This window comes from Ixodes scapularis, unplaced genomic scaffold (genome assembly GCF_016920785.2).
Source record: "Ixodes scapularis isolate PalLabHiFi unplaced genomic scaffold, ASM1692078v2 ptg000324l_1___fragment_1__unscaffolded, whole genome shotgun sequence".
NCBI classification, from domain to species: Eukaryota; Metazoa; Arthropoda; class Arachnida; order Ixodida; family Ixodidae; genus Ixodes; species Ixodes scapularis.
This window is the reverse complement of record NW_024609966.1, coordinates 1,317,885-1,335,115: the sequence shown is the minus strand read 5'-3', so window position 1 is coordinate 1,335,115 and position 17,231 is coordinate 1,317,885. Positions and strand designations below refer to the sequence as shown.

Genomic DNA, 17,231 nt, shown 5'->3' with positions numbered 1-17,231 from the left:
CTGTTATTATGCGTTGTATATTCACTGCTGTCTGTTGCGGCTTGAGACTGCCTTCCTGTAATGATGCAGAGGGGTCCACTGAACCCTGAAATAAATATATTTAAGCAGATCTAGATGCAATGTCTCTTGAAGCCAGATGGTCAGGGAAATGGTGTGCCAATACCTAATTTGCCAACAGCACACCAATGGTCACGATCAAAACTCACCGAGTCAATGGATTTGACTCACGGAGTCAAAAATCTTGAGGCTGTAGCCTATAGCACATCCATTCTGGATCTGCAAAGCTCATGCTGAAGACATGCATCATCACATGGGCATGTTTCTTATCAATCTTAAACGTAAAACGCTAGTTATGCAGCGAAAGTCCCATATCACCACATTTTTAGCAAATTGAATGGTCCCACCTGTCACACTGTTAGCTTTGGAAGTAAACCAATTCACAATACCACCAGTGGCATACATCGTGCCAAGCATTAGTGCCGCATGTGGCACAAAAATGTCCGAACTAAGGGAAGCAAACTTAATCGATCGTGTTGATTAAAGGACTTAAGTACGGGAGAAATGGTCAATCAGAAGGTCACTCGAAAGGGGAGTTTTCTCGCTGAACGAATATGACTTTTTATTGGGCGTTCCGCAATGCAAGGCCGAAGACATTCACTCCGTGATCGGTACAGAAGCATTTGCTTAGCAGTCGGTCGTGCGTGCTAAAAACAACAAAAACAAAGGTGGATTAGAAACGCGATAGATACGCCTTTGCACGGAGTACTTACACTCAAAATCGTGTCAACATAAAGCGACTATGGCCCACCTTGCTAGCAGCAATCTTAAAATTTATCCGTGTAGTCGTCGCACCCGTGCACCAACCGAAAGCGTTGCTGCAAGCCCTTCCGCCGTCAACTTTGAGTCGCTGTTAAGTCTGAAGAACTGCTGTATGAGGTCCATATCCAGCCACTGAGCACATACACAAGCACAGGAAATACTCGGTTCCAAGTACAAGCGAAGAACTCGGGCGGAAAGCCCTGAATGCCAAACGAAATGCGTCGGGCGACGGTGACTGACTGCGTAGTACGCAGGTTGCGCTCCTTCGACACCTGCATCGCTGCGGCGGGTGGTCGTAGCTAGGCGTAGCAGATCGTGTCACCTCTGTTGCTCGTACCGAAACACTAGAGGCGCGTAATATTCTTGCTGCCGAAGTTTATAAGCCTACGTTCGCGGCCAACGGATGCACACAAAGCCAACGCCCAGCGAACCTATCCCCCTCATTCTCTTTCGGTGACCGGCCGCCAGGGCGGTGACACCGTCGCTGAAACTCAATACTTCACTGACACCGTTGTAAAATGACGACAAGAAGGAACGAAAGAAGGTGCGAAGCGACGAAAGACAAACTACAAAGACGCCAGCAAAGCCGCCGCGTCGCCATGAGCAACACGCGAGCCGAGCGTTGGCCGAGCCGCCTCAAGCAACAAACAAAAGTAACCTCCGTTTCTTTTTTTTCTTTTTTTTTTTGTGCGCGTTTGCGAGGATGGAGGGCAAAGCGCATGGTGCATCGCGTTCCTCTCCGTCCCCGTTGCTCACCAAGGGGAACGCTATACTTCGTTTCAGCTTTGGTCCGAGTGCGGCCTATGTTGTAAGCCAAAGGGCTAATTATACAGAGCAAAAAGCGCACCGTCATGGCGTGCTCTCTGCGCTTTAGAAAACTAGCCGGCAGAGGAGCACGCACAGCGAAAAGGCGAATACCGGCTGGTCCTATCAACGGCCAAAAGCAGGCCAGGACGTTGTGCTCTTTGCTATTTGATTGGCCCTTCGGTTCACAACATCGGCCGCGCTCGGACCGAAGAGGCGCGATGGCGAAACCAGACGCCCGAGAGATGCCCGCGATAGCGGCACCGGCCACCGCGGGCGGCTCATTTCGGTTGTTTTTGTGCACCAAAAGCTTTTTGAAACAAGAAGCGGCGCGGTCCTACGGCAACGCCGGCTCGGTGACTCGATAGCTTCATGTCTCCGGCAGGGTCGCAAAATTTGGCGCGAATGTAGGTCGAAATTTTTTGGTCACGATTTCCTAAAAAGAAAAAAGATTGACTTATATTCGAATAAACACGGTAGTCAGCCGCGCGACGAGACACGCATTATGAAAGCGATTGGTGCGAGCGACCAAGGCGATGAGCGACGTTTTCTAGAAGCCCAAGAACCGAGCGGCGCAAGTAGCGAGAGAGAAATCTTCGCCGCTCGGCGCCGGCACTCGTAGCTTCTCGCCGTCGCTCGTCTCGTTGATCGCTATATTGCTTACATGCCGTTCAGAAAGGCGCTCTAAGTGCTTACCATTGCATTGGGACCAGCCTCGCATCCAACCGTAACCAGTCTTGACTTTTTTTAAAGCCACCCAGGTAGAAGTTAACATCGAGTACATACATCGTTTTCAAGCATGGCTCCTCTCATGGCTCGATTTACATTTTCGGTAAATGACAAACCGCAATGAAGCACAATTATTATAGTTCAAAATTGTCACGAAAATTACGTTAGGTGCACTGTAGCGCACCTAACGTAATTTAAAAGTAGAACGAAAACGGGACCAGATTCGCTTACCGCTTCACGGAGACAGACGCCTTCGGATCCTAGGCCTCACGGCCGAACTTGGAAGTCGCCTGCGGTCCGGCGATCAGACGAGTCGAGCCGTCCTGACCCAGGCTGACCACGCCTGGTTGAACTATGAGAGGCGCCGTCGAGTTGAGAGCCAGAGACGCAGTAGAAACGGACCGTAAAACCTCTCCGCGACGACCGGAAGCGTGGAAGCCGGGAAGTTAGAAAAGGCACAGCAGCGGAAGCCACTGGGCGGAAGCTTTACGTTTCGGTTTCGCTTTTTTCCGACGCCGGCTACGGCTGCGGGCTGGTGGGTTTGCGGTTGGTTGCGACGACGCGAGGGGCCACGAAAAGACGCCGAGTTGGCTGAGTACGAGTCACGGCCCACGATACGAGCAACGGACCGTTTGCCGCTGTCAACAGGCGATGCGGTATCCGCGACTTGGTGTCACGATCGGTTTGTTGCCGTGCACGTTGACTGAAAGCTCGAAGTTATGCAGTTCCGTTCCGGCACCAGCCGCACCACGTTTTCCGGTGCATCGCACGTGGAGGCCTTTCGACGCATTCAGTGGACGTAAAGATCGTGCCCGCGGTCTTCGGTGCTGTGGAAAAAGTTGGGAGACGGAAGAAGCATCAAAACCAAGGCGTGTAGGCCTCCAGGGCGGGCCGCCGGTTCACTCTGAACGAGAGGCGACGTGTGTGTGCACGCTTTGAGGAAGCCTCCGCGTTTCGCTGCGCCAGACCTCGCCGATCGCGACCGGACCAACCGGACCCCGAGTCCGAGAGTCTCTTGCACAGCCAGGAACGGCACCGAGGTAGGAGCTGCTCGTTCTGCGCTACCATGCAGTGCTCTACAGTGTTCGGAGCTCTCGGTGTCATTCGTGCTTGCACTGAAGCCTTTGTGACCCCTTCGGACGCGCAAGTCGTACTTCGCAAAGGTTTGGACGGGGCCGCCCTCACCGAGCAGCTCCGCTATATTCCGCTTACTTATGATCGCAATAAAAGCTTGCGTTTGCTCTCGGAAAAAAAAAAATGCGGGACCGCTCTCTGCGCCGCCGACGAGGTTGGCCGCCGCCATGTTCTCAGCTGTTCACTCGCTCCCGCAGCGAGCGCCTTGCGATTATCCTCCCCGTTCCAAAATGCCGTTTACATGACCGCATATTGAATGCGGCAACTGGATTCAATGCGACTATGTCGCATTTATGTGAACGCGGCTTATGTTCTTTTTCGACATGGATGGTGTATGAACGATACCGGTGGTGAACGATGGACATTTTTGTTGGAAGATGTCGGTCGTCTTTCTGCATGTATGATTTGGTTATACCGGTGGTCCTGTGGCGTAAGCGTTTTTTGGAAAGATGGCGGTCGCCTACGGCCATCGGACGCAAAATCATACCAGCCACACCGAACCACATCGGCAAGCAAACTGGCTGCCAGTATAGACAGACCCGGAGCCATAGCGGTGCCGGTATCTCCAGTTATGCAGAACGCCAAACCAAACTAGCTGTATGCATAATAACAAGAAATTATGTTGGTGTCATACCAGAACTGTACAAGCAGCAGGTTTGTTTCTTGTACGTTTTTCCAATAGGGTAAAAACTTACAATTACATTTACAATTACCCAAGACGAAATTGCAAGTAATTACGGTTACAACTACTCTTCCATAAAAGTGACCATTACATTAAAAAATAATTCGTTACTTTCGCGGCGTTCCCTTAACATTACGTCACGGGGCATACAAGGGTAGAATGTCAATATGCAGTTCAAAACGTACGAGGGGCGCTCAAAAAGTTCGTCATATCGGCACGAAAAAAAACGAAAAATGGGGAAACAAATTAGGCATCAACACGACTTTGCGTGCCTCTAATTCCGCCAGGGTAAACATTACCTAAAAAAGCGCAAAGAAAATACAAAAAAAAGTGAAAGCCGTTTACAACTCCCTGTAACGCTGAATTAGAGCGCAGCTCTTGAGGAGGAAGAGGGAAGGGTACTGGGGCGGGGGGTCAACTGACCGGAGGGGGGGGGGGGTCACGTGACGATGACAATGCCGATGATGTCTTCAGTGACGATGACAATGCGGATACCGATGACGTCATTAATGTCACCAGTGATGATGACGATGACGATGCGGATGTTGGTGACATCAGTGATGATGACGATGGCGATGCGGATGCCGGTGACGACATCAGTGACGTCACTGATGACGTCATCAGCGATGACGATGCGGATGTCGGTGACGTCATCAGTGATGACGATGCGGATGTCGGTGACGTCATGAGTGTTGATGACAATGCGGATGCCGTTGACGTCATCAGTGACAATGACGTCATCAGTGATAATGACAATGCGGATGCCGGTGACGTCATAAGTTATGATGACGTCATCGGGGGGGTCATGTGACCTCGGCGGGGGGTCACGTGACCTCGGGGAGAGTCATGTGACCTCGGCGGGGGGTCACGTGACCTCGGGGAGTCACGTGACCTCCGGGGGTCACGTGACCTCGGGAGGGGTCACGTGACCCCTCCCGACGGGGAAGTAGACAGACAAGAGCGCGTTCGCAATTGTTTCTTATTTGTGAACACCTAATCTCTCTAGGTTTAGAACTGACACATAATCTCTCCTAAGTTCAGTGTAACCCCCGCAACAAGAAGGAATACTCATTCACCGACAAGGAAAGGGACGTATCGCTTACGCATTTTTCGCCCTTCGCCTGATTTTTGAAGGCCTCCTGTAGCACCCTCGAAACCCTATCCGGGTATCTAGCCAGAAACCTGGTGTCGCCAAATGACGGGGCACATGGGTAACGACTGCAATGAGTGGCAAGATATCCCCATGGAATGGCGTTCGTCGGCGCAGCGTGTTCACGAGCAGGATCATGGAAGCACCTTCCCGTCTGCAGCATGGTGTTGGAATTTCGTAGACAGCACTCCGTGTATTTTATGCGGTGCCTGGTATCACAGAGATTGCGTGTTGCGAGTGCGCTCTTGCTTGTCCACTTCCTCGTCCTTGAGTTATTTTGGCGCCTTTTTTGGTGATCATGAACCAACTGGCCTAAAATGCCGTGTAAACATCGCGTGCTATAGTACCGCGAGAATGCCGCTAGCTCGTAGGAACAAAAATGGCACCCCACGTCGGGCACGTGCAGTGATCCATTTTCTCTATTTGCCAATGAGATTCATTCCGAACTGGTGGCGGTGTTCGTGAACAACACCCAGTTTATGACATTCTGGTAAAATGGCGCAGACGCTTCCAGTGTGGCCAAACAAGCTTGGACGACAAAGAACGGACAGCCGACGAGGGCCAAGTGATTGCTGAAGTGAAGCGTTCCTGACGACTCAAAATGATTTCCATAACAAAGGCCTCCGGCAGGTTGTCCATTGCCGGCAAGAGTGTGTGACTTTAAGTGGAAAATATGTAAAGATTATACTCCTACCCCCAAGTTTCAAGGCTGAATCCCTTTTCCTTCATGATAATAACACAAACGTTATGAATGCCCTTCGTAGATAACGAGCGCTGTGGGGTAGAAAGGGTTTGATTGTTAACCGGAAGTTGTTGGAGCATGTTCACACCCATAGAGTTATTACAAAAAACGCTAGAGGCTCAACTGGCGCAAGTGTGTACGGGACTTCCGGTAGCAAATTGAAGCAGACAGCATGCAGTCTACTTTTGCAGTCTTCCTGTGTATTCCTATGAGAAAACGTATGTGATATTTTTCTCGTCGCCAGGGAATAATAGAAATTAGCGAAGTTTCTTTACTCGTAACGGGTACTATGTAACTTTATTCACATTATAAAAGTGTAATTTATTTAGTTCCTGTTTTTTTATTACTGAGTGATGTTTACGTTCTCAAAAATTGAGGCCCTGGTCTCTGGTGTACAGAATGATATGTCAATACAAGGTATCAATTTAAGCAAAAAGAACAATTAAAAAGTGATTGGGATTATTCAAGCTTTAATAGCATTCAAATTACGGAAACGAAACTGAAAGTGACTGTGGCCGGATCAATGGGGCCCCAAACTGGAAATATACAGAAACGTTGAACAAATAAATATGTCAACACTTCGTTACAATCACCACTGCTCTGCGAAAGGAAAGCACGTCGGAATTTATGTCTTGTTATTTCTGGTGCTAAAGGGCTAATCTAGCCCAAGAGACAGTCAATACACGTCGAAGACGAGACCGACTGGATTGCGTGAAAAGTCTGAAAGCAACGAAAAAAATGTGGAAGTGGAACAGGTCCAGCGAAAGCTGAGGTAAGTTATAGACTAGGTGGCATATGTATATTTGCTACCGTCGGTGTCGTGCTAAGCTACACTGAAAGTTTACTCCCCATACCTTCGTCTTGCATGCTACATGAGTGAAACGAATGGTGTTTTACCAAGCTTCTCTGGGTACTCTGCATACATGCTGTTCACGCTCGTTTTCCAGTGATCGATGTATAGATGCTTTACACACGTGCCACTTACAGCCGCCATTGCTGACCTTCTCTTGTCTTGCCGAGATACCGAGCCGCTGAAGAGGGCATTGCCGAGCCTCCACAGAGGCCAATGCTGGGGCGAAGGACACAATAAAATCTAACATGGGAAAAAGCCATTCCTGCTATGGTAATGATCAAGTGAAATAAAGATAATAAGAGGGAACAAAAACTGAAGGTCGGTTATGGCGGCGCCCATGCATAGCTGCTGCAAAACGTCTCGCTCTCTTTCTCTTCTTATGGCCTTTGCAATCGCCCGGGAGTCAATGGCATTTTTTCTCCGTATGTAGTCCACTTGCTTGCCACCAGGGGCGCAACCACCTCACCCCACTTCACCCCACTCGGAGTCCCTTCGAGCTGCTTCGCGCTGGTGTTCGAGCTTCGTAGGTTGTTGTTTTGGCAACGGTTTCTCAGAATACTTCTGATTAACCATGCAAATACGGTCACGGACAGAAACGAAAAATCAGCTGGGTATGTGCACAAGCCCTCGAGGAAGCACTTTAGGCTGTAATATGTACTGTGCGAAAATTGTACAACTACTACACCCTCGTCCAGAGCATGCTGACCGACTTCATGTGCGGCCTATGAAATGATGATGGAGACCACGGCAATAGATAGATTGGGCCTGCTTACATTTCACGAGAGTGTACGAATTAATTATCATTTAAAGTTCCTCCATGTAGACGGGGTCCGTCTCCTCCTGTTCTTGAGTTGCAACAGATGTCCTGGAGGTAAAGACGAGTATAGTTTTTCCGCAATTGGATTCGCTGTCTCTACTTACTACTTTTTACTCCCGAATAACTCAGAGATGTGCGTCAAATATTCACCATTTTGGGCTCATCAGAAGCGCATTAAATAGTGCCTGAGGGTCTAAACGTAAGGATCAGGTGTCAAAGGATATAAAAATCTCGGCCGCAAGTTGCGACAGCGTTGAGATACACTGTCAGACGCGGTTTGTGCAAACAAAGGGTAGGTGTAGCCCAAGGGTCAAAGCCGTATATTGGGAGAGTTGGGCCATTGGGAGGCGCAAGGGCCGCCGCCAGTGCCAATTATTCCCCAAGCGGTTATAGCTTGAACTTTAAGTAAGCCATTTGCACCAATCAGCAAACCGTTACGTCACAACATTGAAAACGACATTGAAGGCGTGTAAGTGAAGCGTTCAGTCTGGGTTCAGTCGGTGTAGCCGGTAGCGGTCGGTGACACAACCGGCGACAGAGCAACGGTGGTCGCCGATTGACTGCGGCGTGACTGAGGCTACGAACAAACTGATAGAAACGTTCCCATAATCGAGACGGTAGTCTCTCTTCCGTGGAAATTAGACTTCCTTTTTTGTCAATAACAGGTGAGTGAGTGCCAACCTAATCGAAGAGAGAAGGCATCGGGATTTCCGCTGACACCTAACGGCTCTGTGCAGCGCCTTGCTTACAAGCTGCATGTACCAGAATTTATATTCTGCACCAGAGTGGACTGTAGTACATCCCGCCCGGTGTCGGAGTGCGTAGTGAAAAGCAACTCGCAACCGGCGGAAGCTAGCGGTATCATGCTATCCTGCGAGGGCGAGCACCTCGCTTTTGTACCCACCTGCGCTGCTAGAGTGTTCGTCGTGGACCGAAGTGGTTGATGCATCGATCAGAGCCCCGATGAGCGGCGCCGGAAAAGAAGCTACACCTCTGAGCCACACAAGCGGCTTGTTTGATTGAAATTTCTCTACCACTTTAATAATTTCTGCCCCGGAAGTATGCTTAGCAGACTCCTCTACCACACCGGGAGTAAAGAAGCTACCGGGTGAAACGAGGAGACGGTAGGCTCTTTAAATCGACCGGAAAATTCGGTTTCTTAACCTATCGCGCTACGACTTTGTGCAGCGTCGCCCACAGATGGTGCATTTTTTTTTGTAAAATTTGCAAAGAGCGAACTTACCTGAGGAAAAAGTAAAGAAAGAAAAAGGCTTAGCTCCTATGGAAACGCAGCGACGCCACCGGTCTGCAATCAACACGGCGCCGTTTTGCACGGTAGACAAGAGATGGCGCAACGAACGCCGCCAACGAATGAGCATAAGGCGCCGAGAGCCAGCGTTTTTAGCAGACGATCTTTTCGAATCAAAAGCAGCGCGCGTTCCGCAAACGGCGACAGTTGCAGAAACAAAAACAGGCGCGGTAACAACAAGCAACTGCAGTTCCTTGTCTGCTAAAAACGCCGGTTCTCGGCGTCGTCTGCTCGTTTGTTGGCGGCAGTTGGCGTCGCGACCACTTGCGCCATCTCTTGTCTACCGTGCGAAACGGCGTCGTGTTGATTGCAGACCGGTGGCGTCGCTGCGTTTCCATAGGAGCTAAGCCTTTTTTTTTCTTTACTTTTTCCTCAGGTAAGTTCGCTCTTTGCAGATTTTACGAAAAAAATGCACCATCTGTGGGCGACGCTGCACAAAGTCGTAGCGCAATAGGTTAAGAAACCGAATTTTCCGGTCGATTTAAAGAGCCTACCGTCTCCTTGTTTCACCCGGTAGATTGAGATGAAGCTGCCCGGGTGTTGCGGTTTTGTCCAGTGGAGGTTGCCTTTTACACCAAATTCGCGTCATATAAAGTCACTCGATCGTTTAAGACAAAGACAACTCTCATTTGGACCAGTGCATAGAGGAAGCCGAGTGTCAGTAAATATTTTCGAACCACTACTTCATCTGGGCGACATCAGTTAATTTGAAATGTCATTTCTTCTGCTCACGAGAGACGGGGGTAGAGCATGTAGGCCGAAGGCCCGAACCAGGTGGCTGTCATAGTGTGTTTGCACTGGATTGGTTACAAGTTTAATTACAGCAAGAGATACTTATAGGTGAAGCGAGCACTGGAAAATGTATCTCACTTTGTTGCTGTAATAAAAACAGTCCCATCACATTTAGTTTGGTGTATTTCTTGTCTGCAGTTGCCTATGCGGTCAAATGAGTACCATCCCAGGCTCTACGAGCTACACCACTCAATCTGGCTTTTTGGTACTGTTGCGATTTTCACAAGCGATCTCCAAATTTCTCAGAGTAGAGAGTTTGGGACTGAAACTTCGTATTCCAGTCCTACTCTTAACCATAACTTCAAAAACAGGAAGATATGTGGCAAAGAAGCAAAAAAAGGCTATGTTTAATTAACCTGAGACGGGTAGAGAAGAAACATCAAGACGTAGAAGGGACAGAAAATAGACAGGACGACGTCTCAAACTCACGTAACTTATTTATTTAGTCCACCTCCTTATATAGTCTCAATCTCAAGGTCATCTCCACCAACACAAAAGGACGAAATCTATACAGATCAAGCGCCACAGCCTTCATCGCACAATGCAAGAACGTTGACAACGTTTACAGGTCAACGCGATAAGGCAACATCCATCCACCCTCAAACTTGAACAAAAGGATCTCTTCCACTACTACTATTCTATACACAGTTCATACTTCTGTTCAAGTTTGAGGGTGGATGGATGTTGCCTTATCGCGTCGACCTGTAAACGTTGTCAACGTTCTTGCATTGTGTGATGAAGGCTGTGGCGCTTGATCTGTATAGACTTAGTCCTTTCGTGTTGGTGGAGATGACCTTGAGATTGAGACTATATAAGGAGGTGGACTAAATAAATAAGTTACGCGAGTTTGAGACGTCGTCCTGTCTATTTTCTGTCCCTTCTACGTTTTGATGTTTCTTCTCTACCTCAGTCTCGGGTTAATTCAACATGGTTAATATTCACCAGCTCGCCTGCACCCTTAAGATTTTTTCTAAAAAAGGCTGTTGTAGCTCATTGTTTGCAATCAAGTAAAAAGACAATTGGCGAAGTACCTTTTTACATGAGCGGAGCATAAATCCTTCCATATCAAAGCTAAAATGTAAAGTTATGTTTGGGCACACAGGCATGTGCACAAAGTTTTGTGTCCACATACCTTTTTTGTGCCTGTGCCTTACTCACCTGCTGCAAAACTTTTGCTTCGATGTGCTGGCAGTGCGTCAGTGTGATTATTTTTTATTTACCTTCTGTCCAAACGAGGTGAATGGGCCAATAATTTTTCAGCAACACATGCATCGTGCCAAATGTTTTATAGGCACCTCCATAAAACTTGCACTCCTGGCTTTAACAAAAAAAATCTGCATTACAGTGGTATGCCCACTATACCGAGAATCACATCTTAGTATGCCTAAACTTCTCTTTCATTAGTCACGGAGTCTATTATAAACTACTCCCAACGAATTATAATGTGGTGGTACATAAAAAGAAACACACACAGCTACCAGTATGCACATTTATTTCGAGAGTCACTCACAAAAGGTATAAAATATGCTTTCAGAGAGAGCAGAGCAACTTTGTTGGTTAACGGTCAAATGGCGCACTGGAAAGAGTGCAGGAAATTGCACCAATGATGATACATAGAAGAACAACATTGTTGTTTTGGATGCTCAATTATATCGACAGCGTGTCCTTCGTGGATGCACCTCCTAATTATTGTGTTTACGGAATTACTACGCCACTCTTCTACCATTATAGGCGCAACTTCTTGTGCACATTTTTTTTTAGAGCCTATTGCCTTTTCATAAATTTTGGAGTACATTACCTTTCTCCACTTGGTGATCCACACATCCCATTAGAGTTACAGAAAGCATTAAAGGGGTACTCCACCGATTTTTTGAGCTACCTTAACTAACTATATTTTCTGACTCCCCGGCCTTTACTCTCTCCGGTATGCTATTTAGAATCGCGATATTCATAATAGGTATTGTGAAATCGGCAAATGAAAATGATGCAAAAACCAACATTCAAATATTCGCGCACTTTTCAGTGCCGTGACGTCAGTGGCAGGCAGGCTTGCCAGTCGAGAAAGCAGTCTACCAATAGAATATGCCACTCATTTGTTCCCTGCTGGAGCGCGGGTACTGCAGCGAACTTCCCAAGCATTCATTTGACACCATGAAACTGCTTCGAATCAATTTAAAACAAAATCTACAGCCCAAAGAGTGAACCCCTGCCTTCCACTGACGTCACTTTTTCATTGTTGCCAGCAGAAAGTTCGAGCTTGAAAAACACGGTGAGGACCAAAACTGTAAATTCAATAACTTTGCAAAAAAAAAAACAATATTTTGACCTAATAGTTGGGATACTATTTTCACAATGTTTGTTGGTTAGTTTAGCAAAATTTCAAGCAAATCGGAAACAATGAAAAAACCAGTGGAGTACCCCTTTAAGGCATGTACCACACATAAGAGGGGAAACAGTGTACCACAAATGTTAAAGCAAAAGCATGACATTTTATTATAAAGAGTGTGAGGCAGTGTCAGTTATCCGAGTACCAATCTTCTGTAAAGCCTTTAAGCTTCTTAGAGAAGAATGATTTGTGCACTCCTTAATTTAAAATTGGCAAGTTTTGATATTTGCTTGCAGACTTGCAGCCTACAGTAAAAAGAAGTGTTAGTATAAACAAGTCCTGTGTCTTTCATTAGTAATAAAAAGTTTATTTAAAATGTATTACAAATTACTGAAAAATAATTAACAGTGAAATTTTAAGCCTTATATTGTTCCCATTCAAGCAAGGGAATTCCACTCAAAACTCATCCCAAAAAGAACAGAAGAATGAAAAATACTCAAGATAACTTACCATGCTCCGGTGTCCTGTTAATTTTGCAGTAAATGGCATGTTATGCATGTATGATATCAAAATGTGGTTAAAAACAGCTTCCCAAGATCAGTGTTAATTATTGTGCTCTTGGTATTGTTGTGACCGTGGGCGTCCGAGTGCGACCACATGGTCGCCAGGCAGAAGGAAACACAACCACCCCGTGTGACAGCTCGCCAAAAAGTGCTTTTAATCGTAAATGAACAACCGGAAGAAGCTTCGCTTCCGGTAAGCCCGCAGCACAACACATGTGGTGCCATCTATTGCCAGATGTCCTCACTACATCTCCCCTTCCAGCTCGAGGAAGCTTTACCTCGTGCTTTCACAAGTTCAGTCTTTGAGGAGGCTTGACTTGCCGCCCTGAACGTGTGACGCGTATACCCGGTGGGGGAGACTGCCGTGTAGAACTGGGCACCACCGCTGAATCGCCTGTTGGTCTTTCGGCAACAGGAACTGGCCCGTCTGAAGTTGCAGGCTGGGTACAAACTAAGTCGCTTAGCTGGCTGGGAGTACTGGGTGTAAACGGCACCAAGTGGCGACGGTTGCGCTGGACAACACCCCTTGGCGTCTCGACCATGTAGGAGCGCGGCCGCTTGGCCGGGCTCAACACCCTGGCAGCACATGGTATATCTTGTACCCCCCCCTCTTCCCCTGCTTCCAGAGGGCGCAGTGAATGGGCAACGTGACGCCTGTTGAAGTCCTTGCGTTGATGGCTCTTCACGCTCTGGTCCCTGCTCTTGACGAGCTTTGGCGACGGCCACTTCGGCATCAGCGATGCAGGTAACCCTGGCAACCTGGTCCGGAGACGACGACCCATGAGCAGCTCCGAAGGGCTGTAGCCGGTCACTCCGGGTGTGTCCCGGTACACCAGTAACGCCATGTGCGGATCCTCTGCCTTCACGAAGAGCTCCTTTAGTGCTCGAACCATGCGCTCTGCCTCGCCATTCGCTTGCGGGTACCTCGGACTGCTCGTACGGTGGGCGAACCCATACAAGGCTGCAAAAGAGGCAAATTCCGTTGACGAAAACTGCGGACCGTTATCAGAGACCACAGTCTCCGGAATCCCAAAGCGGGCAAAGGAACTCTTCATAGCCGCGATGACGGAGCTTGATGTTGTGGTCGCAAGACGAACCACCTCGGGGAAACGGGAATAGTAGTCAACCATGACCACGTAGTTGCGTCCTTGCAGCTCAAAGAGGTCAACCCCGATACGTTGCCAGGGGCGATCGGGTGTAGGAGTCCCGAGAAGCGGCTCGCAGCGCTGAATTCTTGTTTGGGCACAACGCTCACACGTCCCCACCAGTTGCTCCAGCTCGCTGTTCAAGGTTGGCCACCACACTGAGCCGCGAGCCCTTGCCTTGCATCTTCCCACGCCTTGGTGGCCCTCGTGGAGTAATGTTAGCATCTCCTTCTGAAGAGTCTGAGGAACCACGATGCGACAGTCCTTCAGCAACAGGCCCTCGAAGGCTGTGATGTTGCCTCGCTCCTTCCAGAAAGCCCTAAGATGAACTGGAACGTTGGACACCCTCTTGGGCCACCCATCCTTGCAGAATCTGAGTAGGCCGGCACAGACTCCATCCTCTGCTTGGTGCTGGCAAAGGCGATCGAGGCGAGTGGATGCAAGACTTTCGATGTCCTTGAGCAGTGACCCAACGAAGAGCTCGACGGTGTCTACTTTGGTGTCGGCAGCCTGTACAGGAGCTCGGGAGAGGGTGTCTGCTGTCGCCAGGAGCTTCCCCGGTACATAGAGAACGTTGTACTGGTAGGCCATAAGCCGCATCCTCAGGCGCTGAATGCGAGGAGGCATAGTGTCCAGTTCCGCAGATCCCAACAGAGTGACGAGGGGTCGATGATCCGTTTCGACATCAAACCTGATGCCACGGACGAACTGGTCGAACCTTTCAACGGCCCATGTGACGGCCAGAGCCTCTTTCTCCGTCTGGCTATACCGGGTTTCTGTCGGTGTAAGAGATCGCGAAGCGTAGGCAACGGCACGACGCTCTCCCAATGGTTGGTCCTGTAGCAGAACGGCTCCCAGTCCATACGAACTTGCATCAGCCGACACTGTGGTATGGCACGAAGGGTCGTACTTGGCCATGCAGACCTTGGAGCTCAACATGCCCTTAAGACGATCAAAGGCAGACTGCTGACTGGGCCCCCAACACCATGCACTGTTCTTTTGGAGAAGAGCACGAATCGGCGTAGTCACGTCGGACAGGTGAGGAAGAAAACGGCCTACGTGATTAGCCATGCCGAGAAGTCTCCAGACACCACTGACGTCCGCTGGGGCCTCCAAGTTGACCAGAGCCTGGACCTTGTCCGGATCAAGGCTGATACCGTCTGCACTGACTGTGACTCCCAAGAACCTAACAGTGGACGCTGAAAAGACGCACTTGGCTCTGTTCAGTTTCACTCCGGCACTGCTGAGGCGACCCAATACTGTTGCAAGACACCGGTCATGTTCCTCTTGGGTGCGTCCGAAAACCAAAATGTCGTCGATCATGTGGACGACTCCGTCGAGACCCTCCAGGATCCTCCCCATTTGACGTTGGAAATACTCCGGAGCGGAGCAAATTCCAAAAGGAAGGCGACAGAAGCAGTATCTGCCGAACGGGGTGATGAAGGTCGTGAGGAGCTGGCTTTCGGCAGATAGCTTGATCTGGTGAAAACTGGCTGTAGCGTCGAGCTTGGAAAAGATCCGTGCAGGACCCAGACGTCCCAGGATGTGCTCCACCGATGGGAGGACGTGACGCTCCCGCTGGACCACCTGGTTAAGACGTGTGAGATCGACACAGATCCGGTAACCTCCAGAGGACTTGGGGATGACAACGATACCAGAACACCAGTCCGTCGGATCGTCGACTTTACGGATCACACCGTCAGCTTCTAGCTTATCCAGTTCTTCGCGGACAATGTTATGAAGGGGAATCGGAATGCGGCGAGGAACGCTGAGGGAGAACGGCTGTGCTCCTGGCTGGAGTCGAATCACATACTCGTCCTTCAGCTCACCCAACCCTTCAAAGATGTCGCTGTGAAGAGGGCTCTGCTGGTTGAGACTGGAGAGGGCGTCAACGAACTTCACCACACCCAGCTTCTGGATGGCAGGAAACCCCAAAAGAGGCGGGTCTTGCGACGGCAGGACATAAACCCGCTCCACTACCGACTTGCCTTTCCAAGTCAATGTGGCTTGGAAGGTACCGAGAACTGTCAATGGGTGATTGCCCGGTCCAGTGAGTTGCCCTTCAGGCTCTTGGAGACTGCGAGGTGCTCCGGGAAACGTGCTTGGCACCACCGTGACTTCGGCTCCGGAGTCCACTTTGAAGTCGACGTCGTACCCGTTGACGGCGACCTTGACAAACTTCGCTCGGCCCGCGGTCGAAACGGCATGTAGATGAACAGTGCTCAAACTTCGTTTCCGCTTCTCGCAGACATCTTCGAAGTGACCCAGGCGTCGACAGTAGTGACACTTGGCTTGTCTAGCCGGGCACTCGTTGCGGGGGTGCGCTTGACGACCGCAGAATCTGCAGAAACGCCCGACAACAAAAGCAAAAGGCTGCATCTTTTGCTGGACTGTATTCAAGCCAGCTGAACTTTGCAAACCCGTGTTCACAAAAGCTGCACTTTCCATTATTCGTTTCTGTTTGGGCATAGCTGCCCAGGTGAGGCTGAAAAGGACCCCGTGCTTGCCTGGCTTGCTTGTCCAGGTCGTTAGTCGGCATTGGCAGCGACGGGTCATCGTCAGACATTTGGTTCTGGTTGGTGGAAAGCGTTGAGCAAAATCTCGGAGGCTCATCTGGTGCATCAGCGATGTGGCTTGGCGTCGCGGCACAGCTTGGCGTTGGCACACAATTTGGCGTCGTGGCACAGCATGGCGAAGTGGCGCAGTCGTCAGCTTGCTGGTGGCTGGACGCCTTTTCCGGTTCATTTTGTTCATGCTGCTCTTTGCAGCTTGTTGACTGTGCTGCAAACAAATAAGAGAAGTATAACTTTTTAGTTTTCTTTTTACCTGTTAACATGGCTCTTAGAACACGCTCGAAAAGAAGTCTGAGTAAACAATTACAAAACGAACTGTGCCAATAATAAATATATATTTTTGGAAATTTTACGACATCTTTCTCATCGACAGCTCAGCATAGTCTCTCCAAGCTAACAACAGCAACCGCTGCTCGGAGGCGAGCCAAACACGGCCTGCTGATTGTGTTCTCTGGTTTTAACGTAAACAACCTTTTTGAAAAAACTAGGTTGCTAAAAAGCTAGTTTTTTTTTTTTATGTCGGTGATGTTAGTCGCGCTAGAGTTACTAGTCTGGCCGAGGAGCACTACCTTCTTTGTTCATCGCGACAGAAGTTCGCGCCCTTCTCGTATAGTTAATAATTTCTAGAGAGATAATCCTGCACAGAGCGTATACACGACTCAAACATTTTAAGACTGCGTTTTATTAATGGTGAGCACTGGCGCTGGGCACGGAAATGCCCAGAGTTGCTGAGTATGTCAGTGAAGACAGACGGGGCTCTAATAGAAACGTTGCTAAATTCGTTAGACACATT

At 49.1% G+C, this 17,231-nt stretch overlaps 1 protein-coding gene across 1 annotated transcript; it reads right to left on the bottom strand.

The window, feature by feature from the left end:
• Positions 1-15,694: 15,694 nt before the first annotated feature.
• Positions 15,695-16,334, bottom strand: LOC121834064 (the record flags this gene model as incomplete). The annotated part of the gene is made up of 1 exon (XM_042287800.1): positions 15,695-16,334. A coding segment is annotated over exon 1 (640 nt), but the record flags the coding sequence as incomplete, so codon positions are not given.
• Positions 16,335-17,231: the final 897 nt, after the last annotated feature.